Genomic DNA, 25328 nt, shown 5'->3' with positions numbered 1-25328 from the left:
GATGGGAATGTATGGTTTGTAGGGCATGACTCCCCAGACCTGGTAGAAAAGAATTTGGGCAAGACAAAAAAATCAGAGTTTAGTCCTCATTGCTATCAAGACCATTTAATTAATCTTTCATCAAAGCAAAGTCATCTATGTAAGCACCCCCTTTAGATACTGCATCGCCAACATTGGGTAATATTGTTCCCAGTCCAAAGCGAGGGTCAGGCTGTTTATTTTTGCCTCCCAATAACGAGATGCAGAGGAACTGGGAAAGAAGAGAGTTGATTTCTGTTACCAGGTACAGATAACTGGGAGAATGCTGGGAAAATATCACCAGACCAACTCAAAATTACAGTTTTCCAGAGCTTATATACCTTCTTAGCTATATGTCTGCATGTAAGTTTGTATTTATCTAAAGACATATGTAATTAACTTCTAATCTATAACTAAGATCTGAGAGTCCTGAAGACCTTCCTCTGGAGCCTCAGTAAATTTACTTTATCCACATGGCTCCAGGTGCCAGGGGTGATTACCCTTATTTTACTCATGCTAAATCAAGGAGATTTGGGGAGATCATTTAGACCCCAATAAAACTTGTTTATGGAGGTCTGAGGAGTTTCTTCAGATACCCCAATAAAACTTGTTTAATTCTAAACAGAACCTGTGAAAAATTCCTTCATTATCTTGTTATGCTTCAAGGCCCAGGAATGGCCTAGGCAAAACTCTTGGTGGGCTTTTGTTACATTCCATCCTTTGTATAAGAGCACTGGCTCTATCTGCTTTTAATATTTAAATTAACAGCTCAGTCAGTGCTGAAATAGTTGTCATGGAGGCCTGGTCTGTTCAGCTGTTAGAGAAACCTGGCCTGCCACAATATGCCTTCAAGGTTGCCAATACCTCTTGGCTCTAATCATAACAGTGGCGCTAGGAGACATAAAGATCTCTTGGATATTGTCTCATAATCACCCATCCTAGAAGGAAGTCCTGGGATGTTCTAGAATTTCCTAGAGATATCAAAAGAACTATGTTTGCAAAATTTTCCTTCTTCAGTTTTTCTTGGAATTTTGATAAATGGTTACAGAAAACTTCTCTCATGAGCTTTGACTATCTATTCTTCATTTAGGCATGACACTTTAGATTTGCTACAGTTCTGACATGGAGGCATGTTCTCCCTGGACTGCTCCCAGGCAATGACCAAAAGCAGTTGTGAAGGTAAATCCAGGAGATTTCTTTATAACAGAGAATCACAACAATGGATGATGTTTGCTGGAGAACCCCTCATTGGCCTTGTGAAGACATTCTCAGAGCTATGCCACAGTATAAAGTCTTGCTACCCAATCCTTGTCTTTCTTGTCCCCTCTTACTGCTGTTAGACCAGCATCACAGTCTGAAGGTGCTCCTTGCCTACTCCTGCTCTTTATCCTTCACAGGTGTTTCTACCAGCTTCTTGCAACTTAAGGCTTCTCAGAGACCCTATATGAACATGCCACTTAATAACTGTACAAAATTCCATTAGGCCCTGGGATTTTAAGGCTATGCATCAGAGGAGATTTGGCTGAACATTACCTTTAAAGTTTTGCCTACTGAGTTCAATTAGTTTCTCCTTTAAAAGAGATATGTCCAAATCCTAACCCCTGGATACTGTTAAGATGGCTTTATATTTGGGAAAAGTAATGTAAATTACTTTGTAATTACATATAATGTGATTTGTATGTGTAATCAAATTAAATATATCAAGATGAGATTATCCTGGATTTCTGATGGGCTCTAAGCCCAATGATTAGTGTCCTTATAAATTACAGAAAGGGAGAAGATCATGTGAAGACAGGGCAGAGATTGGAGGGATGTGTTTGCAAGCCAAAGGTTGCCAGGGATTTCCAGCAGCCACCAGAAATTAGAGGAGAGGCGTGAAACAAATTCTCCTTGAGAGCCTTCAGGAAAAAACAACCCTACTGACACCTTGATTTCAGACCTCTGGCCTCCAGAATTATGAAAAAGTAAATTTCTGCAGTTTTAAGTCACCAGGTTTATGGTAACTTTTTATAGCAGTGCTAGGAAACAAACAAATAGTGTTAGCTTTCCTTTGGCAGATTTTACATTTTATGTTCTTGGCAGTTTTTTTTTTTTTTTTTTTTTTTTTCCATTACTAAATGAATTTATGAGATGGTGTTTGTTAAAAAAAAAAAAAAATCCCAATATCAACATGACTGAGAATGTTCTTTGTAATATAAGCACATTGGTCAAATGAATTCTACAATTCACTTTGAAGACTGCTGCAGCCTCACTCATTGGAACTGCTCATCCTTGATTTTCAGATTGTGCAATGTTGCATGGGCTATAAATCTCTGAAACCATCTCAAACTGACTTTGTAACTAAACTCCTTTACAAAATTTTTCTTTCTTTTCTTTTCTTTTCTTTTCTTTTCTTTCTTTCTTTCTTTCTTTCTTTCTTTCTTCTTTCTTTCTTTTCTTTCTCTCTCTCTCTTTCTTTCTTTTTTCTTTCTTGCTCTCTTCTTTCTTTCTCTCTCCTTTCTTCTTTCTTTCTTTCTTCTTTCTTTCTTTCTTTCTTTCTTCTTTCTTTCTTTTCTTTCCTTTTTCTTTCTTTATCTTTAAAAATGTTTAAACAATGTAGGACTAGCTTTGGTTTTACCAAATGAATGTCTGAAATACAGCTAAGATACATCATGAACCATCTCACTTAAAATACCCTACACATTTAGCCAGTATTTGAGCAGGCATTTTTTAATTTGATAGCAAATTATGACAAAGTTTGTTACAACAAATATTCCAATGTAAGAACATAGATTGTGAAAGGTGCCATTTTGTACAAATGAAGATTTAGATTTCCCTTCTATATACTATTTCACAGGGATTTTCAGAGCTAAGAAACAACATGCATACCTGCAGTGTTTTGCCTCCAGTCAGTTCTCCTCCCCCACATTTTTTAAAAATATAAAGATTGATTGTCACATTGTAGGCAATGTTCACAGCTTAATGCAGTCAATATAAGCTTTTAGAGAGCTTGATCAAATGATTATTTTTTACAGTAATAACTATAATTCTGAAGATATTCCTGAAATATAACACCAGTGCCAATATTACTGGAGGTACTGATACCATTGGGGAATTTGACGTGCTAGAAAATGGATCTCTTTCTGAACTGAAATATTTTCTTCGCCTTCCTTGTATTTTTCAGTTTACCTGGTGGTGGGATTAGAAACTGCCAAGTTCCTCAATGTAAGCTTGCTGTTTAAAAGTGTGGTAGGGATTGAGAGGAGTAAAAATTAGAGACAGGAATATTAGGAAGGGAATGTTTAGTAGGTGTGAGGCTGCAGGTCCTCGTAAGTGCCTGGAGATATGCATTATCATAGAATCAGAGAATGCTGTAGCTGGAAGAGTCCTTAAGTATTGTTTCTTTGAAGTATCAGAAAGAGAAAATGAAGGTCTACTTTGTGAGGAAACTATGCTATAGATCATCTAAGAGCCAAGATCGGGAAGCAAGTCCTTCAACTATATTTAATTATGTGTACAGTTAGTTATAGCCTCCTTCTCACATTAAAGCTTCATACCTCCTGACATACTGTAAAGATGAGGGGATGCATAAAGTCACAAGGTAAATATGACACATTCCTGACGTTTGTTCTCTATGTAAGATTTGGGGACAATATTTTTGAGTTTTATGTTCTCTAAACTATGCATGTGAGCAAATAATATTCCTTAAAATATATATGCTCGCAGGATAAATAGACTTTGGTTTCTCCATACTGCCTAATATTGTGTTTGTTGATAAGTGTACAGAGAACTGAATCTTTTTATGTTCAGAAACTAATTGGAAACTTTAGTAATTTTGTATTGTCTTAAAACAGGATGTTATTAGCATTGTGACTAGAGAATGCGGAATTGTTACCAGAATGTTTGGTTTCTCAGTAAGTGTTTTGCAACCCACATAAGAACTTAAAAAATAAAATAAAATGAAACTGTCATCTTCTGAACTAGCGTGGGTTTAAATATTTTTAATGTACACATTCAAAAATGTAACTCATACTTGCATTTCCTTAAACGTTTTGATCTAAACACATAAAATGACTGCATTTAATTCTATTGCCCACAAAAGTGAATTTTCCATCACAAAAAAATATACAATTTCTATTTTACATGTAACTTTAAGACATCTTATATTGTATTCAAGTTGTTGGTTAAAGAGAGGAAGTTAAAAGCATTTAGTGAAAACGTAAAAGAAAATTAAGAAAATTGTGAATAATCTGAAATTAAGGTTATAGAAAACTGAAATCCCCAGAGCTTAGCTTAAGCCTGATGGCACAGGTGATGATAAGGGCTCCCTGTCAATGAATATATACTGTGCACCAGCTACTAATTCCAGCCTAAGGACAAAGATAACATTATTATTATATCCACCTAACAATAGCAATGATGTCACCACAAATCGTTGCTGTCACCACAAATAGTGAATGGTAGTTAAGCAGCACTTGTCAATCTTCCTTCCTACTTAGGTAAACTGTCCATGTCTCCACTCTAAGACAGACCTTCTCCTGTGAAGAAGATTGCATTCTCTCTTACTCACTAAAGGATAACATTCTAGTGGGTGTTTAAATTTTTTTTTAATTGTTTATGTTTTCACTCTTGACTGGATAATTTCTATTAGCAAGCTATTTTTTTCTCTCTTTTCTTAAAAAAAAAATATTTTGCCTTCGCTTCTTGCAGTCTAGCTACTGCCCAAATTCTTTCCTTCTATAGCAAAACAAAAAAAAAAAAATGTTTTTAAATGAGTTGCCTATATTTGCTGCCTCCCATTCCTCTCATCATATTTTCTCTTAAACTCACTCTGGGTTTTTTTTTTTCCCCCCAGCTACTGAGTTGAAACAGCCCTTGAAAGTGACACAAATGATTTCCGTCTTGCTAAACTTAAAAGTCTTACTCAATCTGCTCCTCATTTAACTTGATATTATGTGACACTTTGCTTTTAGGACATATTATTTTTCCTGGTATTCTTGCTATTTCACTAGGCATTCATTATTAGTTTCCTAGCAGATTGCTTCTCTTTTCCTGGTGCTTCAACTGCAGAGTGCTCCAAAACTCAGTTCTTGCTATCTTATTCATCTACAATCACTATCCATGTGATGTCATCCAGTTAAATACTGTTTATATAGAAAAGACATTCAAATTTAGTTCTTCAGCCCAGGCTTTTCTACTGAATTCCACATTCATAAATAGTTGCTTTACTAAATGGCCACACTTGGATATCTAATAGATTTATCAAATATAAAATGCCTAAAACTAAAATTGAAGACTCCCTATTCCAAACATGGTTTATCATCAGCGTTCCTCATTTTACTTATTGGCAACTATATCCCTCCAATTGCTCAAACCTACAACTTTGGGACTCTTGACACATTACTTTCACAACCCATATCCAATCAATAAGGAAATTCTTTTGGCTCTACTTTCAAAATAATTCATCTTTCCTGCTCCACCACTGACATTTTCATGCCATCACATCTCTCTACTGCATTGATATAAGAATGTCTTAATAATGTAGTATGTTTGTATTCTATCTTCTTGCACTAGAATACAAACTATAGGATTAGGCATATTTTCTGTTTTGTTCAATGATATATTCCAAGAGTTAGAACAGTACTCGTTCTAAACTCAATAGGTGGCTTGAGAATATTTGAAAGAATGATTAAGAAGTCATAGCTGCAGACTTTTATTTCTGTTCTTTATCTCCAGATTTGTCTTGACACACCTATTTATTCTTTCTAAAGTACATAAAATCCCATATAGATTGATTCATTAATTATTGCTTATCAGAGTTGAATGTTAGCATTCTTTCCCAACTCCACATTAATGATGTCATGTGGGAGACTTGAAATTGTCATGGTGGAAATATTTACAACACAGCAATTGGCAAACACTGCAGTATGTACCCTCCACGCACTGAACAGTTGTTAAACCTTTACCAGCACACTATTTGTCCACACCAGTCAATTCTGTCCCTAATAATATTTCCTAATTAGCAATTATGTTTTCAATAGAAATTTTTAGTTATAGTATAGATGACTGGCTCGAAGGCAAGTATATTCTTTTTCTTAATGTATTTTCTACACCATAAAATATGTATAAAGGTGGAAATTATTTCATAGGTTCCTAGTGTCTGGATAGGGTTTCTGGATAAATTAGCAGATATTTGTCTGGGTTGCTGGCTAAATTAGCAGATATTTGTCTTTCAAAAAAAAAAAAAATCACTCTTACAAATATTTTGTGCAAGGCATTGGATTAGATTCATACATCAAAACATTAAATGTAGATAGATGAAGGAGTAAAAATTGCTAGCAAATACAAGAAACAGTTAATAAAAACTGATGTTTAAGAGGATTAACAATGATAACAAATATGAAAAGGAGAAAGGAAATTTTCTTCATATTCTCAAATCTATAGTCATTTTGGAATTAACTAGTTTTTGTTTTTCATAAGTAGAAATACTTATTGCTATATGTGTAACAGTTTGCTCAAATATATTATGCCCATTATCATTCTAAGCTAACAATGATTCCAAGAGCTTGGCAGGAACAGGTGGAGAGTGACTCGCACTCAGAGCAGCTTAAAGGATTTGCCCAGAATCCTGTGGTGAGCTAGAAGCAAAGACCTGAACAGAGGGTTTGGATTTTGTACAGCTTTTCCTTGTGTAGCAGTATCCTTAGAATATTATTTTTAGGATTTTAAAAAATCCAAGTGTATAGATTTCAAATAGAATATAAACTGCTACAAGATAGCTGTTATTATTTTTAACAATAGTTCCATATTTCTTTTTCAATCTCTTTGTACTTTTATGAAAATTCTCACATAAGTACATATAAACTTCTGTTTCTTAGTAACTAGTTCTCTAAATCTCTTATTCTATAGTCCTGTAGGTATTTCCTTTCTGTTGCTGGCAATAAGTATAACTTCTTTTATATTATCTGGGGGAATTTCATTTAATGACAATATTATTTTCTGGATCTCTCTGCTGGATTCCAAAATGCTATTTTTGCTATTGTGACCTAAGGTGAGAGTAAATAAATCTTTAAATAAAATGTTCTCATGAGTTTTTTTTTGCTTCCCTAAAAGAAGTTCCCCGTGTAGCAATCAGACAAAATATATATTCATTCACAGGAAAATTTAACAGGATACAAATTGCTGATTAACTCTTACTTTTTTTATGCATGTGATTAAGGATCAGAGCAATGATTAATTCCATCTCAACTGCCTATAAGACTCAATTGAGAAGCTTTTTTAAAGGTCCTCATGACTAGCCAGTTATGGAGATGTAGGCCAATTAAATCTGCATCACTGTGTTTTGAGCACAGACATCAGTGAATATTAAAAGCTCCCTGGATGATCCTGATATGGATCCAGGTTTGAGTATTACTAGATGAAGATAAAGCGCTATTTCACCACTTTTAAGTACTATATAGCTAAGGGAAACTTTATGAAATGTAACATTGGACTGAATGCTACTATATTGTCTATACAACAGTTATACAATTTAAGTATACAATTATACAATTAATTTATATAATTATAACTTTACATTTAACATTTATATAATTGATAAAGATATCAGACACATTAATGCTAGCTAAGTATCTAAATTAGAAAAATCTTCTCTTTAAACAGTTGAAGTTGCAGAGCCCTCTCTACTACAGGGTTAATACAGTTCCTGAAAAAATGCTTTTTGCTGAGCACAAGAAAAGTCTTCTAGGCCATGAGTATGTTTTGTGATAAGAGGAAAAATCTATGTGGGGAGGCTTAGATTTTAAAGGAAACTTTTGAAAGCGCTGAATTGAGAGACCCGAAAGATGACTTTTCCATGGTCCCACTGAACCTCTCTCACTTTGTAAAAACTATCATATTGGCCTGGAAAACCAACATCTTTACTGAACATGGGAAACATGGCACTATTTGGTAAAACAAAACAAACCAAAACAAAATCATATAATGAACCTACAGTCAGTCCACTAAAAACACATTATTTATAAAAATGACAAATGCATTTTGTAAGTTGGGTCTTGACTTTAACAGTAGAATATATGATAGTCTCTTCACAGCAGCTATGACTACTATTTAGGTGGCAAAATTGTTGGCCTTGACTTTTAAAATATATTTACTGTACAGGAGTTCGAATCACTACTGTACATTCTTTTGGCTGTGTGATTTTAGCCATGTAATAACAAGGTTCCTAAGCCAAGTTATAAACTTGTATTTGCTCTTTTTCCAAAGTGACGAGAATGGTTTTGGGTCATATACAATAGCCTGAATCATTGTATCAAACTTTTTTAGCTGTGTGATCCTAAGTAGGTAATCATTTCCTTAACTTTGATCTCTTCATGTGTTAAGTGAGGGAATATTTGTTAACATTATTGTGAGTTTTAAATGAGATAATAGAACACTTTGTAAACTCTAAAATGCTCATGCATTCAAACTATAATTAATAGCGTTACTAGTGCCCAATACGCAAATTGGATGCAGATTCTAAGAGAGTTATTACGGGGTGTCCCATGGAGCATGAGTTACGACCTACTGTGTTTGAGAAGGTCCTGAGAGATTTTATGGATAAGTTGACAGACAAACCGTGCCATACATTATGTTGAACTTCACTCAACATTGGAGGGATTCCTGAGGAAAAAAAATCATCAGCAAAAGAAGAGCTCTAAAATCATGGGATGCCTTCAGAATTGGATGAATGGATTTTGAATAGTAAATATGGAAGGTATAGAAAATAACTGTTGGAAGACAGGTTTGGATCATATTTTTACACACCTATGGTGCCAAGAGAAGAAGTTTGTGCTTTAATCCAAAGGCAAGAGGAAACTGCCGAAGGGTGATGATTTGTTTAAAGTCACGTTTAGGATGAAACAAAGGAACAAGGATTTATTGGGCACCAGACACCCTGTTAGACACAGTACTGCCAGATCCCTATCATTTTTCTAATTTTAAATATTAGAAAACTGAACCATAGAGAGGTTAAAAATATGCCCAGGGACATTCAGCCAAGAATTCCAGAGCCAAGATTCAAACCTAAATCTAGCTGGCTTTAAATCTCTCCATTACTTCATGGGGTCTTTGAGATTAATCTGACAAGTGTGTGTTGAGTTTTTTTGGAATAAAGAGGCAAAGAGGCAGGAAAATCACAAAGGAAGCTCACTCAAGATGTAACAGATGCCTAAAGAGATGTGAGAGGAACTAAAAGTGTTTCATTTTTCATGTAGTACTTTTTTAGGATCCATTTGCTATTTTCTAAACATTACCAAATGCTATTAGTCATTTATTTATTTTCAATTCAGGCTAATGTAAAGGGGCTTTAATTTTTCTTGAAAATCAGGTAAAAATTCTGAACGTTGTAAAAGTAAATAAAAATTTAATATTGATCCCTAAAATGTAGCTCATTTAACTCGCATGGCATTGTTTATTACATAACTCAGCCAAAATGAGAAGATTCACAGGGTGTGTGCATTTTGGGGGGCCCCTGGAATTACTCAAGTACCAGAGCAGGTGATAGAAAGGTAAAGTATAGGAGAAAGTCAACTCATCTACCATAAACATTTTCTTTGTTCTTTCCCAGCTCATTCCAAGAATGTTTGCTTAATAAAACACCTCCCACTTTCATGCTTAGTACCATTTTCAGCTCTAAGGTGATTCTGATAGTCATGAAAAAGACAGCCTATTGTCTCAGCTGTAGTTATTGGTATAGTATTAAATTACTTACTGGAAAAATGGATATGTTAGTCAAAGGGCAGTAATTTGTATTCACTGTTGTTTTCCAAGTATCCTGCCCTGCTAGTCAAGCCAAGCATAGGAACCTCTGAAATTAGCTCCATGTTTCAGAACTTCCCCGAGTCATACCCCTCCTTTGCTTTCCAGGAGATCCAATCTTTTGTGCTGCACATCTGTCCAGCTCCCTTATCCCAAGAACTAAACCTGCCATTTTCAACCTGGCTGCTTAGCACTGGGTTGCATAGCGCTTCACTGGTCAATCTTCCAGGTTCTTTCTCCCATTACAGACATGTGTTTACTAAACTGATCTCCAAGCTCACAGCTGTCTGCCTGGCTGGCTGCTTGCTTGGATTTCTCAGCATTGCTCAGCCCAGTATCTGTCACTGTGCTCTTTCTTGAAGCTCTATTATTAGCTGAATTATGACTGAGGTCACATCTTACTATCTGTTCATCCAGGTATAACTTCCTCTGTTTATTTTGTCCTAGAAGGCAGGTCAGGCCTAGTTATAGATCCTTTCCCCTCTCCACTGCCCCAATGTAGTTTTGGACAGAATGTAACTCAGAGTTGGCTCAATAAAAAAGATAGGAATGTTTATGGTGATAGCTCATAGGAAGAAATTTGGACAAGCAGTTAAGTTACAAATAAGATAAATGTGTGTTCCCCCCGAAAGAAGGTAAAACATAGCAGTAGGATTTTCACAACCTAGTGCAGTTTGGGTGCCCGAGAAGACATGTAGATAATTCACGTTAAAAAAGTGCTGTGGAAAGGTTATGGATATCCCGAACTCTCTGATGTTCCATATGCAAATCCTGATCTTTAGAAGATATCAGTCAAGTCAGGGCCTCAGTCTTAGAGAAACTGGGTCCAAGAAATGTTATTGAGACAGGAAGACAAGAACAAGATAATGCTCCAGTTTCCAAACTAGATTGTGAAATGGAGATCAGATCATAGTTAAACTTCAGATATTAAGATATTAGAACTGGAACTTGAGACTTGGAGAGGCAGTGAGTTGAACTGATAGTGATTCATCTGAATATCAACTAGAGCAGCTTAAATTGTCTCAGGCCACGTCATTATTGAGCCCTAGTTCACGGAAAGGGGAGTCATATATCTAGAGGTTTTTGGCTGTTAATTTAGCTCATGATTTCTCTACTAAGAATATTCAGTATAAACTATGACCAGTACATTTTATGATTAGTAAAATGTTGTAGGAATAATTTTATGAGCTTTCCCTTTTTCTGCATCATTTATAAATAATTATTGAATGTGTTTTTTACTCTCATATAAACCTGAAATGAAAAGGCCATCTAAGCAGTGTCTCTAAAGTTGTGTGGGAGGCCTATGTGGGAGAAACTAAAATTATTTTCTCTGCCTTCCATTTTATCATTGGCTTAAGATATGGTTAAAATAAACATAGTCTATTGAGATATGATATTCCATAATGTATGCATCTGTTTATGTGTGTGTCTCTGTGGGTCTGCACAGTGTGGGTTACATCTACAATTATGGATAAAAAGAAGTAAAAGCGGTTCTGCTAACTTATAATAGTGCCTTATTATCCACAAAGAAGGATTTGAGACTAAGAAATCAGCTTCATGTCTCTCTTTAATATATAGTTTGGTCTCAGTAGTGTAAGGTTTCTAACAAAGTACATACAGAAGCAATTACTGTAATTTATTGCCATTTAGGAATAGCTCTGATTAATTTAATCTCAATATTTATTGCATTTCTGTTGTTTCAACTTTGTGATAAAGGTGAAAGGTGTGCAAAAATGAAAACACACATTTTCTGCCCTAGAACAACCTCCAGTCTAGCAAGGGACATGACATAAAAATTAACTCTGATCACAATGTGGAAAGTACCAGCAAATTATATACCAAAAAAGAAATACATAGGAAACTGTATAGGCATCAAGCAAATGCGCATGCGCGCACACACACACACATACACACACACACACACCTCAGAGGATGTCCACAACAAAAAGACAAACCATCCAATTAAAAAATGGTCAAAGAACTTGAATAGACATTGCTCCAAAGAATATACAAATGACCAATATACATATAAAAAGATACTCAACATTATTAGTCATTAGCAAATGACTAATCAGATGTGAATCAAATCATTTCACATCCACTAGGGCATCTATAACAAAAAAATGATTAGAAAATAACAAGTGTTGGCAAGTATATGGAGAAACTGAAACCCTTATACCTTACTGGTGGGAATGTAAAATGGTACAGCTGTTGTGAAAATCAATTTAGCAGTTCCTCAAAACATTAAACATAAAGTTACTGTATGACCTGGCAATTCTACTCACAGGTATATAGCCAAGAGAACTGAAATATATGTTTATACAAAAACTTGTACACTTGAATGTTCATAGCAACATTCTTAACATCCAAAACTGGAAAGAAGTCAAATGTACATCAGCTGATAAACAGATTTTTAAAATGTAGCATATTCATTATAATGGAATATTATTCAGCTATAAAAAGGAGTGAAGTACTGATACATGTTATAACATGGAAAAACCTGGAAAACACTAAGCTAAGTGAAAGAAGTCAGACACAAAGGAAACATGTTATATGATTCCATTTACATGCAATGTCCAAAATAGGCAAATCCATAGACACAGAAAATAGATTAATGATAGCCAGAGGTTAGAGGAGAGAAAATACAGGCAGTAACTATTTAATGGGTATAAGATTTCTTTACAAGGTGATGAAAATATTATGGGATTAATTAGTAGTAATGATTGCACAACATCGTGAATATGCTAAAAATTACTGAATTGTACACTTTGAAATTGTTAATGTAGTCAATTTTATGTGACATGAATTTTATCTCACTTAAAAGTACTGTTTCACAGGCTGGGCACTGTGGCTTATGTCTGTAATCCCAGTTCTTTGGGAGGCAGAGGCAGGCAGATCACCTGAGATCAGGAGTTCAATACCAACCTGGCAAACATGGTGAAACCCTGTCTCTATAAATTTTATAATTTTATAAAATTATAAAAATTAGCCAGGCATGGTGGCGGGCCCCTGTAATCCCAGCTACTTAGGAGGCTGAGGCAGGAGAATCGGTTGAACCCAGGAGGCAGAGGTTGCAGTGAGCCAAGACCATGTCATTGCACTCCAGCCTGGGCAACAAGAGCGAAACTCTATCTAAATATATAGTTTCACACACATACACAAACCCACAGAATTTACCATATAAAGAAAGGAAATGGTACATTCCAAGTAAAAGTAAAATTCACAAAATATAGGCGTTATGTATTCAATGGGCATGTATGAGAGAGTTTTCTAGCAGGATGTTTCAAAAACTAATTTGTGAATTAGTTTTCTGGAACTGGGAAATATTTTGTGGTAGTCTACATATCAGACTCTTAGCGAAGGTCAGCAAGAATTATATGCAAATAGTAGCAAACACTTTTCCATGCTCTGTTCCATAAAAGAACACTGGAAAATCCATGTATTTCCTACATTTTAATTTTGAGGTTGTTTTTCATTATTATTCAAACTTGATTAAATATTCAGATGACTTATCCATATTTCTTAGCTGTTATTTCCTTCTAACTTAAAAATGCATTGTAATTCTGAGATTTCTCAATCAAAAATTATATTTCAATGTGTATAATGAGCAATATTTTAGTAGATTGAATGAATATATCTATATCATATTAATGTATTTAACTTTAATTGTAATAATACTTATGATAATTCTTTTATGACATTATTTTATTAACTTAAAATTTCTTGTCACCAACTAATAAGATGAAAGGTTTAAAAATAATAGTACTTTTGAAGAAAATAATTTATAATTCTTTTGGTAATATGTCTAAGCTTTGTTTCTTCATTAAATGGGGTAATCTTTATACATAACAAAACTAAAATGTTATTCACAATGCATATATAAGGTAAAATACATGACATAACTAAGTTAAAGCTTACTTACTAAAGCTTTAATTACTAGAGTAAGCTTTAGTTTAGTTGTGTTATGTTTGTAGAGAAAATTCTCCTTAAAAATATCTACAAGATACTAAAATCTATAGCTTCCCTCAAAATGGACTCACCATTGAGGCTTAGCTACACATTTTATTTTTCTTATCCAGCAGTATTGTTTTTATTTAACGCAGTGATCTTTTTGTTTCTTCGTAATTTCTTTTCCAATCAAATAGCCTTTTAAAAATGGCAAGAGACATTTTATATGTTGGTTTTAAAATTTAGTTTCTGCTGATTCTTGTTTACATTTTAAGTGGTCTCTGTTTCTGGACTGAGCTATACAATCACAATATGTGCATATAAACAATTTTTGTGTTTTCTGTTTTTTATAGATTCTACAAAGAAATTAAAGGATGTTCTTGAAGAATTCCATGGTAATGGTGTGCTTGCAAAGTATAATCCTGAAGGGGTAAAACTTCTTTTTCTTTATATCAGTTTCATATATATGCTTGGAAGAAGATATTTCTTAATGAAAAATTGTTGGAAAAATGTATATGTGTGTGTGTATATACACATATACATTATATATGTATGATACAGATGTATATGTGTGTGTGTATGTATATATGCACACCATAAACCATTTACCATGTACCATAACATAAACAAAATGAAGTTCATAATGCAATGCTATTCTAGAAGATATATTAAATGTTGTACAATATTTTTCATTCAAATAACTCATCTATATTGTATGCTTGAAAGAATATGAATCATTTAAGTGTAGTGTTTGTTATTTTCCTAGAAGTCAGGAAACAGCATTGGATAAAAGAGAGAAGGAATATGCTTGGCTCTCAGTCTATGACCCACAAATTTCAATCCAAAATGGATATTGGTGTAGGGGTAGGGAGTTACCCCTTTCAGGCAATTATTTCCTTGACCAAGGAAGGATTTTGTGTTGCTTATACCAGGTCTGTAACCTTAAGGAGCCAACTTGTACAAAAAGGGAGGAATTTTTTTGAATCTTCTATTTTACCTTTTACCAAAAAGCTTAAGATTTCTTGAAATTATTTTCTTATGAAAACTTTGTATGTCTTGTCAATTGTTTTTGAACACTATGCTTGAATGAATGCCTTTTCTTTCCTAATTGTTTAAGTAATCTATTTAATGTCAGTTGAGAGATGTTACATTTTAAATGTTTGATCACCATTACTGTTAGTTCATTTGTAGCTTCAGAAGGCAACATTAGGTTGCTTCAAGCTTCTCTTTGCAAAAGATTCTTTTGTCGGGATGTATTAACTAGATAGATTTGTTTGCTGACTAAAATGTGACTTATTTTTTGCGATTATTGTTTCGTTTTTGTATGTTTGCAAGAACAGACTTCTTAGTTATCTTTCAATATTGTACTTCCCTGGGATTTATAGAACTTAATTTTAGTTATCATAACCCTCAAGCTATTCAAATTGTTTTGAAATTTCCTATCAGTATTTCTCATAGTTAGCTATTTTTCATGTCATATATTCTTATTCTCTCTACATTCTGGTACATTGCTGTGACTTTTAAAACTCTTTAGGCTGGAATTAATTTTCTTAAAAAATAAAATTAATATTTGGTGCCTATAAGTGATGGAGAAAATAAAGGCTATTTAAAGCCATTACCATTGTTCTGTATTGGAAAAAAAATAGATGTTTGACCTACATTTCCCTCATATTGTATTTTTCTAGATGGCATAGAGGAGGGGGAAAATAACGTTAGCAGGTAAACTTACAAAACTGAGAATTTCAAAGCCTAAGAAAGCAGAGTGGGAAAAGTAAAGATGAATTATAGCACTGAATTGCTATAAGAAACAAAAATTGTCATTAGTATTTATATTCACAACAATACTTGAAAACTTATTTGCTTATCTAATCTATATACAGGGATAAAACCTGTTTTTCTCCCTAATGATAGCTGTTGGCTACAAACTCTGTTAAGTGATCTTGTTTGCAAAGCAGCTTTTTTGCTTCAATTTTTTTTTTTTTATTTATAGGGCTCTCAAGACTTAGTCTTACTGTTATTATATATTTTCATGAGAATTATCATTCACCATATGCTGCATTTATTTATTAAGGTAGTTATTAGACACATTATTAGACACACATATCACCCTTTTCAACCGTGTTATACATTTCATAAATGTACAGATGTATTGTTGAAACATGTTATTAAAATAATGAACAGCTGAAAAACAAAAAGATCTCATTACAACTCAAGAACAATTCTAAATTAAGAGCAAAACCACTCTCTGATCTTAATTAATTTTGATAACATTTTTCCTTCAGAAGAAAATTTTAAGGTTTATATAACCATTTTAAAAACTAGTATGTATCTTCTAAAAGTCAATCAAAAGTAATTAGGACTATCTAATGATGAGAAATAAATCTTTCATTTTGAGAAATAAATCTTTGAGAAATAAATGACCTTAAAGTTCTCTTCAATACATGACCTCATCCAATTTATAAAAAATTACTCTTACAATATGACAGAATTCCTAATGTCAGTTCACATGTGAAGTTATCACTCTCCATTGGCTTGTTAAGTTGATCCCAAAGTTGTTTGCACTGATGACTAGATGATGATGCTCAATTATACAAGAAAAAATGGACAATTGAGTAATCCAGCCTGAATTTGGAATGATAATTAATTCATTGTTTTCCAAAAGGAACATAGCTTGTATCATTTACATAAAATGTATTTGCAAAAATTAAATTGCTTATCCTCCTACAACATAAAGCTATTTAAATGGTAGATGTACTATTTTGCTCATAATTCCCTTGAATTACTGAATTTTTAAAGTGCTGGGGATAAAAATTTAACCCAAAAAGATGTGACCTGTTGAAGTCTATTTTAATAGAGAAAAAATATTAAGTATAATTTGTGAATGAATCATTTACTTTTAATTCCTATTAAAGATCAGTTGATAATCATTACTTGAAGAAATGAATAAGAGAAATCTAAACAATGGTCTAAAAGATTCTGTAGGAATAAAAACCTTTCAAAGGCCTTGAGATTCCCAAATTAATAAAATTACAAAGTCTTTAAATAAAGAAATTATTTTAAGAAAAGTGAAATAATTTGTCCAAGACTCACCTGCTAGCTCACAACAGTAACCACAACAAAAACCTAATTGACTGGAATCCCAGTTTAAGGCTAATGCCCTGTGCTCTTCACTTCATTGACCAAGCCATAGGGGAGAGGACTGTCCTCTTAGATAGGAAGGAAAAAGGTTAGGGGAAGGCATGGGAAGACATTTCTTTTGTAGTGAGTGTGGCACTTCCCAGTACACATACATGTTAATGACTCATGCCTGACAAGGGCAGAGAGTCTTATTAGTCTCCACCTACTCTTGTGTAAATAATATAATGTTAAGAACATTATTACAAGCTAGTTTGTAGCAGAGATCCAGTCTTAGTGAGATTATTCACAGTAAAACATGGTCAGGCCATATAAAGAGTCTTCTGAGGGCAGTAGAATTTGGTAGTATGAAGGGAAGACAGTTTAGCATTCCATGTGTTTTTTTTTTTTTTTTTTTCTTTTGGTCTTGGACTTCAAGTTCAATTTCAAATTTTTCCACTCACAGCTGAGATATGGGAAGAAAGTGGCAGATGTATATAGAAATATATTTTAATCCTTAAGGATATGGAGAGATGCTAGGTGTGATGCTGATAGAAGGAAACCTTAGGAATGGGAAATACATATTCAAAATCTAACATACCTTTATATACATGGTTATATTTCTATTAATCCTCTAAAATATTTTAATCATACTATGTGTGTTACATATTATATTTATCTAATATTGAACAGGTTGCTTATTATATACAAAGATTGATCTAGTCATTGATTCTCACATTTTAGTGTACCTCAGAATCAACTGTGGGGCTTGTTAAAACATGGATTGCTGCCTGCCTCCGCCCTACCCCACGCAGTTTTAGATTCAGTGTTTCTGGGGTGGGGCTCAAGAATTTGCATTTCTGTCAGTTTCCCAGCTTATGCTGATGCCGCTGTTTTGGAACCATGTATTGAGACCTATGGATCTAGGGTATGTTTTAAAATCAACTGTAAACTTGAACTTTTAGCTAAATAATCAGAGATATGAGATAATGAGTATAAATTATCTTACATTAACACATGTATTCTTTCTTTCCTTGCATGCACAGAAACAAGACATTCTTAACCAAGTAAGACATTTTCTTTTCTATTAAAGTCTGTCTTTTCTTTCTTTATTCTGATATGATCTATGAATTTCTCATCCATATCACTGAACTATACTTCTGTACCAATACGATTTCTATAGTATATGAGATTGCCTATAATACTCATAGGTTATAACTGAGTTGAATGTGACACATTCTTTTTAATCAGTCAAAGGATTTGATGCCTTAATAGGAGCTGGTACCTTAATAGACGGAAAGGGTCTCAAGTGTGGCCTTCAGTTTTGTAGTCTCTGGAATTAATTTTTCTAATTTCGCCAAGATATATCAGGCTGTGCTATTATACTTTATTTAGTAAAAGTCTTAATTTATTAATTTACCATGGGAAATTTTAAAATTGAATTTAAAATGCAGTGATAAGGCTTGTTTTGTTTTGTCTTGTCTACAGTGCTGTGATAGAATCTGTGGGGGAAACATAACCAAAGAGTTGTTGATTTTTGCCCTCCTGGGAAGATTATTCAATCTGTTGCTTCAACCACTCTCCCTGAAAATCTATTTTGTAAATTAAGTTTTAGATCAGTAGTTCGGTTGGGTGCACAGAATTCCAACACATTTTCAGGTGCTCTAAATGGATATTTTTTATCACACTAGAGTGGCTATATCAACTGCTTTCGCCACTGTAGAAATATTTCCTACCAAAATGCATGAGTTGTCTAAAACTGTAATGTTGTCTCCTTTGGACAATCTTGGATATGTACTAGCTTCTTCTTATTCTTAAATTGTTTGATGGTTTTAATGACAACAGTCACAGTAATTTCATGTCCAACATGTAAGGTACAATTATAACATCAGAATGATACTGGTGGACTTAGATACAGGTCCTACATCTTACAATATCCTATAAAGAGGCACTGGTAACATGACAACTCATTGACTGTGGCGACATTTGCTAGCCTCCGTTTCAGAGGATGGCCTTTTCCTGATTTCACCTGTGACTTTTCTGGAAACTTGTTTCCCCAAATATGGACTAAGTAGGCTTTATGACATTTAAGAGGCAATCCCTTGGAGTAAATGATTGTTCTCAAGAATGTCATTCAAGAATTGTCATTCAAGTATGTACGTTTTTAGGACTTGGCTATTAAATGGCTTTTGTTGAGCACCCAACAAACACACCTTTCTGCACAACCTGCATCCTTTCTAGAGGCTCTCTGAAAACTCATGTCAAAATAAGCTCTAGCTTTTGGGGGGGTCAGCAGAATGAGTTTCTTCCTTCCTTTTCCTTGCCCAGTCTTTGTTTCATGTGCAATGACTTAGCAGGCAAGCAATTGCAGTTACAGAATAGAAAGAATTGACAAAACTGAGGGTATTCAAGGGGAGAAGAATGAGAGCCTGCACATGTTACCGCTCTATGTGTGCTCTTTGTCTAGCAGTGTTCTCTGAGCGTAGGATTTTCTCCGTACATGTTTCCTGTCAGTGGATGTTCCTTGCCCTGAGGCTGAATTATGCTTTCGTAACTCCACAGGGGCTTTCTTTATTTTTGCACTTGGTACTCTGTAATGTAGTTTCTCTTAATGTGTATGCCTTTACATTCAGACAATATGCTTTTACCCCTTAGTAAGGAACCTGGGGATTCAAAACCTACCTTTTGTAGTGCTGCTGCCTAAAGTAATATTTTAAATGTCTTTAACAAGGATAATGACAATGATATAATTATTAACAATGATATAAAAACCTTTTTACTGTAAGCTATAATTATCCTTCTAGAACCAAATTCAACCCTTTCCATTATGGAAAGCATAAGGAAAGTGTGACAGAAAATATGGTCTGAGGAGTCTGACTGAACTGAATTCATCTTAACTGGCTTTGGACAAGTTTTCTATCTGTCGTTTGTTCACCTATAAAATGAAGAGAGCATCAGCCTTATCGGATTGTTAAAAGGGTTAGATTCTAAACTGTATGTATAATAAATAGCTCTGCATCTTGCACATAACAGGTGTTCCACTAATGTTTAGAGACAGTGGCTATGGTCATACTTTAACGATCAATGTGATTTCATAGAAAAGTTCCAGAGCACATGCCAAAGATGAGAATGAGAATATTGGAGATATACCACCAACAAATTCTGTTTCCTTCATTTTCTCAGGACCTCATTTTCTCATTTTAAATTGAGGAACTATAACTCTGATGTCTTCTGCACTCAAAAATAATTTCCTTCCACCATGTGGTAGGAGTGGGGATCATGCCATGTAATTTGCTTCCCCTCCCAAACCTGGCCACAATCCGGAGTGCTGTCCTTGTAGCAGAACTATTATCTGTTGTATTGCTCCACTTCCTACAACTACATGGTGCTAGGACAGTTAGTTAGCAAGGAACAGAAGAAGCATGTTAACCAGTATTTCTGCCTCTCTTCCCTATTACAATCAATACAGTTTCAGTGATGTTCCTCTTCTTATCAAATCTATCTACAATTATAAAATACAATTATACCAATTGTGACCAATTGCTTTCTTTACAAAGAAGTTTGAAATCAAGCATAAATACATTTGGGAAATTAATAAACAAATAACTCTCCTTAGCTTAATAATAAATGCCAACTTTGAAAAGTGGTATTTAAATTCACATTGTAGAATGTTTGTTCTTTCATTTCTTTAATAACATTTATTAAACAATTGGTATAGAATTTAAAAATTAATGTTGGGGTTTCTAGGTGATCTTTGTACTTTTCCAAATATAAGTTAAAAAGTTAAAACCAACATTACTCTGTCACATCTAAATTTTATTTTTAGGGTTTATCTGTTGTTTTTACTTGTGCTTTTTTGTCATTAGAAGTAGCTATTTTGGCCAGGAATGGTGGCTCACACCTGTAATCCCAGCACTTTGGGAGGCCAACAGGGGCCAATCACTTGGGGGTCAGGAGTTTGAGACCACCCTGCCAGCCTGGCCAACATGGTGAAACACTGTCTCAACTAAAAATGCAAATATTAGCTGGGTGAGGGGGCAGGTGCCTGTAGTCTCAGATACTTGGGAGCCTGAGGCAGGAGAATCACTTGAACCCAGAAAGTGGAGGTTGCAGTGAGCCGAGATTGTGCCATTGCACTCCAACCTGGGCAACAGAGTGAAACTCCATCTCAAAAAAAAAAAAAAAAAAAAATAGCTTTTTCAAGCAAAAGAGCATTGCAGGGTACTAAAGGAATATAAATCTAGACATTTTGGTAAAAATGCTTAGAATGTCTCTAAAGGTTAATTTTTATAGGTGAAAGAAATCATAAATCATATTTTTAGGTGAACAAGTTAAATTTTCCATTTAGAAAAATACCTCCAGTAGCAATGTGAGCCATGGACTTGGGTAGAAGAGAAGACTAGATATGAGTTATGGAGGCAGTCCAATCAAGTAAGAACATTAGATGACAATGGGCATCAGAATGGAGGTGGGGGGTAGGCAGATTTGAACCTTTTCAGATATATGACCCAAAGTAATAGGTTATACTTTGAACACCAAAGGGTACAAAAACAGTTACAGTCAACACAGGGTTTTCAAGAGTGGGAAATTGAATAATCATACCATTACTTTTAATTGTTATACCTTATTTTTGTATATCCTTTTTTTTATCTGAAATGGCAGACCAATTTGACACAGTGGTAAATGCATCTAATACTGATAAACCAGTGGGAAATTGCCTTATACCATGTGTTATTATTGCAAAATCTGTTTAGAAAATTATACTTTAACTATAACATAACGCACATTGAAGTTAGAAATATTTATGTCTTCAGTGTCAATTAGAAGCTTTTGGTGTTGGGCAATTTAAGGAAATTTTCTCAGCCTCAGTTTCTTTGTCCATAGGTATTGTGATGATTAAATGATAGCACACATATAACATACTTAGTGCAGTTCCTAAAACATAGTAACATGTGGATAGTGTTACATAATGTAAAAGACTGTGATGCAAAATCGTGTTGGATCATATAGCCCTTCAGGAAAAAGAAGTTTTTAATTGTCTTTCTACTGAGTCTTCATAATTGTAGTCTTAGGTAAAGCTAGAGTTAATGGAGTATGTGCCTCTGAAGTGCTAAAATAGTTTTCATTTGCCAAAACTAATTTAAAAATTAAAATTCAAGGTTTTCACACTTTGCACTCTTTCTCTTCAAAGGAACTATCTATATGACAGATTTAGGGGACTATCAAGGAGCTCTCTGAAATTTGAAATAATGAATAGTCAATTGCAGTGCAAGATAAGCATAAGAAATGCAATATTTAAAATATAAATTTTTCTAAATGAATTTTAATATAAAAAATTGTATTTTGAAATCTCAGTAAGATAGCCATGCTGCATATTTAATCAATATACTTTCACTCAGTGACCTTCATATCAGGTTTTTAAATTTAATATAATTAGTTAATGATATAAATTAGAATGCAAAATAGAAATGGAAACTGTAAAAAAAACTTCTGATTAATTTAAATTATTATCTATTTAATTTCATCAGAGTTCTTTGCTCAGTAAGTGCATAGTATTTTACACATATAGGTACTCAGTTAACATTTGTTGATAGATAAAGTGATTTCTTTGTGGTTTCAAACAGTTACTTTAACTATAATAGTTGAATGATTCATTTTTGTGTTTTAGGGATCATTTATTAATTTGTGGTGAATACAAGTTAGAAAAACATAAAAACTGCCCATAGGCTATCTTTTGTCTGATACTAATAAGTGTTATCATGGTCACATGGTTCTGTTAAAATATGAGTCAGATCATGGAATTTCCTACTAAAAACTTACTCCACGTTAAAGCTATAACTCTCTTTTGATGATCTAATATCCTGTATGCTCTGCCCGGTCCACACATCACCACAGCTTGAGTCTTTGACTTTGTATTCTATTACTCTAGTCCTCCCTCACTCCTGCTCCAGTTTCCTGCTCCTCCTCACTGGCTCCAATGGAAATTTCTCTGGAACAGGAGCATCCTTATAACTCAGGGCCATTGTACTAGCTGTCTTCTCTGCCTGAAATGTGCTTTCTCCAAATATGTGCAAATATGTGCCGCATCACCTTTAAATCTTTACTGAAAGAATAGCTTCTCATTTCTTGATAATTGGATTTAAAAAACTACAAGCACATTACCCCAAGAAATCTTTTTCTTCTTTATTTTTTTTCTGTAGCACTTAATACCATTAGGCATAGTAGATTCAGCACATTAATGTTGCTATTTTCTTTTTCCTTTCATTAGAAGCTAAGCTCCCTCATGGAAGGAATTTTGTGTGTTCTAGTAACATCTTTACCCAAACACCTAGAACAGAGTCTGGTGCTGAGTGGGTGCTCAAAGAACACTTTTTGAATATGAGAAAATCCACAACCCAAAACTACGAAAAGAAATTAAGGATAGAGTGATGATATTTATTTTCATTCACTTTGAATCTGCTTGGATGAATACTAGTGTCTTCTCTTTAGTATTAACAAGGACTTAAAAACAAAGGATCCAGATGGTCAGAAATAATAATGAAAGGCATATAGAAATGTGCCTTGAATCTGTGCCAATTTGGCAGCGACATCTGAGCAGCTCCCTCAGTCAGTATTCTTTACAAATTCTGTTATCTCCCTAAATAGTCTGTGGTTTTTCCTTAAGGAAAAAAAAAAATGAAAAAGCAGTTTTTAAAATTTTGAACATTTGTGTGTGTGTGTGTGTGTGTGTGTGTGCATGGATGTGCGTGGATGTGTTTGAGCCTATAGCAATTCAATTTTTGAGTAGTCATTCAGTTAAGTCTGACCCAATTTTCATCATTAATGGCTTCATTGATATGCATATAAATGATCTCATTCGATTTAAAGGTCACAGTCTTCCAAAAGCAATTCTAATGCTGTTACATGACAGCAGTAGAAACTCTGATGCCTAAATTTGGAAATTTTCTTGTAAGTCATGATCTAAGGAAAATGTACAGATGAGGATATCATCCATTTATTAGACATGTCTAATAATATGGACAACATAGAATTTTAGGAGATATTTGAAAAGACTTTACTTACAAGAGAAGAAAAGGGATGGGTTAACCAGGAAACTCACTGAAGACACATTTCTCAGTGAATTGAAAACTCTGAGTTAGAAAATTAAAAAAAAAAAAAAAACATTAACCAGGCATGATGGCACAATCCGGTGGTCCCAGATACTTGCGAGGCTGGGGTGGAAGGATTGCTTGAGTGTGGGAGATTGAGGCTGCAGTGAGCTATGACTGGGCCAGTGTACTCCAATCTGGGCAACAGAGAGAGACCCTGTCTCAGAAAAAAAAAAAAAAAAAAAAAAAAAGAAGAAGAGATTTGTGTTTTCTCACATTGTAAGCCCTATCTATTGCCAGAAAATGTGAGATAAATTAATTTTGCTCCAAAGAACACAGTGAAGAAGTTTGAGAAAGAAATTTACATTGTCAGTAATACTTCAGCAATAAATATTGTGATGTCATCTTGTAGAAATAATTTAAGAATTGAGGAAATTTTTACTTCATTCTTATATCTGTAATAGGCTTTTATTTTTCAAAGGAAGATTTGTTTTTTAGAATTATTGCCTTATAAAAGTTGTTATTTGTCTCTGTTACCTGACACAGAAATGTCATAGCAAAGTATTTGAGACACACAAAACCTGAAGTTTTTATTCAGAAAGATGCAATGAACTTTACAGTTTTCTGTACCAATAAAAAGACAAATTGGCTGGGCATGGCGGCTCACACCTGTAATCCTAGTATTTTGGGAGGCCGAAGCAGTTGGATCACCTGAGGTTAGGAATTCATGACCAGCCTGGCCAACATGGTGAAACTCTGTCTCTACTAAAAAATGCAAAAATTAGCTGGCGTGGTGGTGGGCACCTATGATCCCAGTTATTAGGGAGGCTGAGGCAGAAGAATCACTTGAACCCAGGAGGCGGAAGTTACAGTGAGCCAAGATCATGCCATTGCACTCCAGCATGGGGGAGAAGAGCAAGACTTTGTCTCAAAAAAAGAAAAAAAAAAGGCAAATTAAGATAACTTAAAAATGTGTCTAAGCTTAGGACAGTGCTTCCTTTAACCTACTCCTTTTATTTATTTTATATATTATGTTCCCAAGTGCATGCTAAGTGCTTTACATCAATTTTTATTACATTGAGACAACTCTGAATGATTGATTCCTTTTTTTTTTCTATATGGAGTCTCTGCCTCCAAGGTTCAAGTCATTCTTCTGTCTCAACCTCCCGAGTAGCTGGGACAATAGGCACATGCCGCCATACCTGGCTAATTTTTTTTATTTTTAGTAGAGACGGGGTTTTGCCATGTTGGCCAGGCTGGTCTTGAACCCCTGACCTCAGGTGATCTGCCTGCTTCAGCCTCCCAAAGTGCCAGGTATGATCCAGCATGCCCAGCCTGAATAATTGATTTCATATACCACTTTATATGGAGGGAATTAAGACT

At 34.3% G+C, this 25328-nt stretch overlaps 1 protein-coding gene across 1 annotated transcript in view; it reads left to right on the top strand.

The window, feature by feature from the left end:
* Nucleotides 1–25328, top strand: part of DGKB (diacylglycerol kinase beta) — a 774912-nt gene that overhangs the window by 149413 nt on the left and 600171 nt on the right. Inside the window, exon 3 of the mRNA XM_033193061.1 lies at nucleotides 14097–14173. Coding sequence (XP_033048952.1) covers nucleotides 14097–14173 — 77 coding nt within the window. The remainder of the gene's footprint in view (nucleotides 1–14096; nucleotides 14174–25328) is intronic.

Source organism: Trachypithecus francoisi, unplaced genomic scaffold, assembly GCF_009764315.1.
Source record: "Trachypithecus francoisi isolate TF-2019V2 unplaced genomic scaffold, Tfra_2.0 Lachesis_group4, whole genome shotgun sequence".
In the NCBI taxonomy this organism is placed as follows: Eukaryota; Metazoa; Chordata; class Mammalia; order Primates; family Cercopithecidae; genus Trachypithecus; species Trachypithecus francoisi.
Note: the sequence above shows the minus strand (reverse complement) of the source record. Positions and strands in the feature narration are given on the sequence as shown.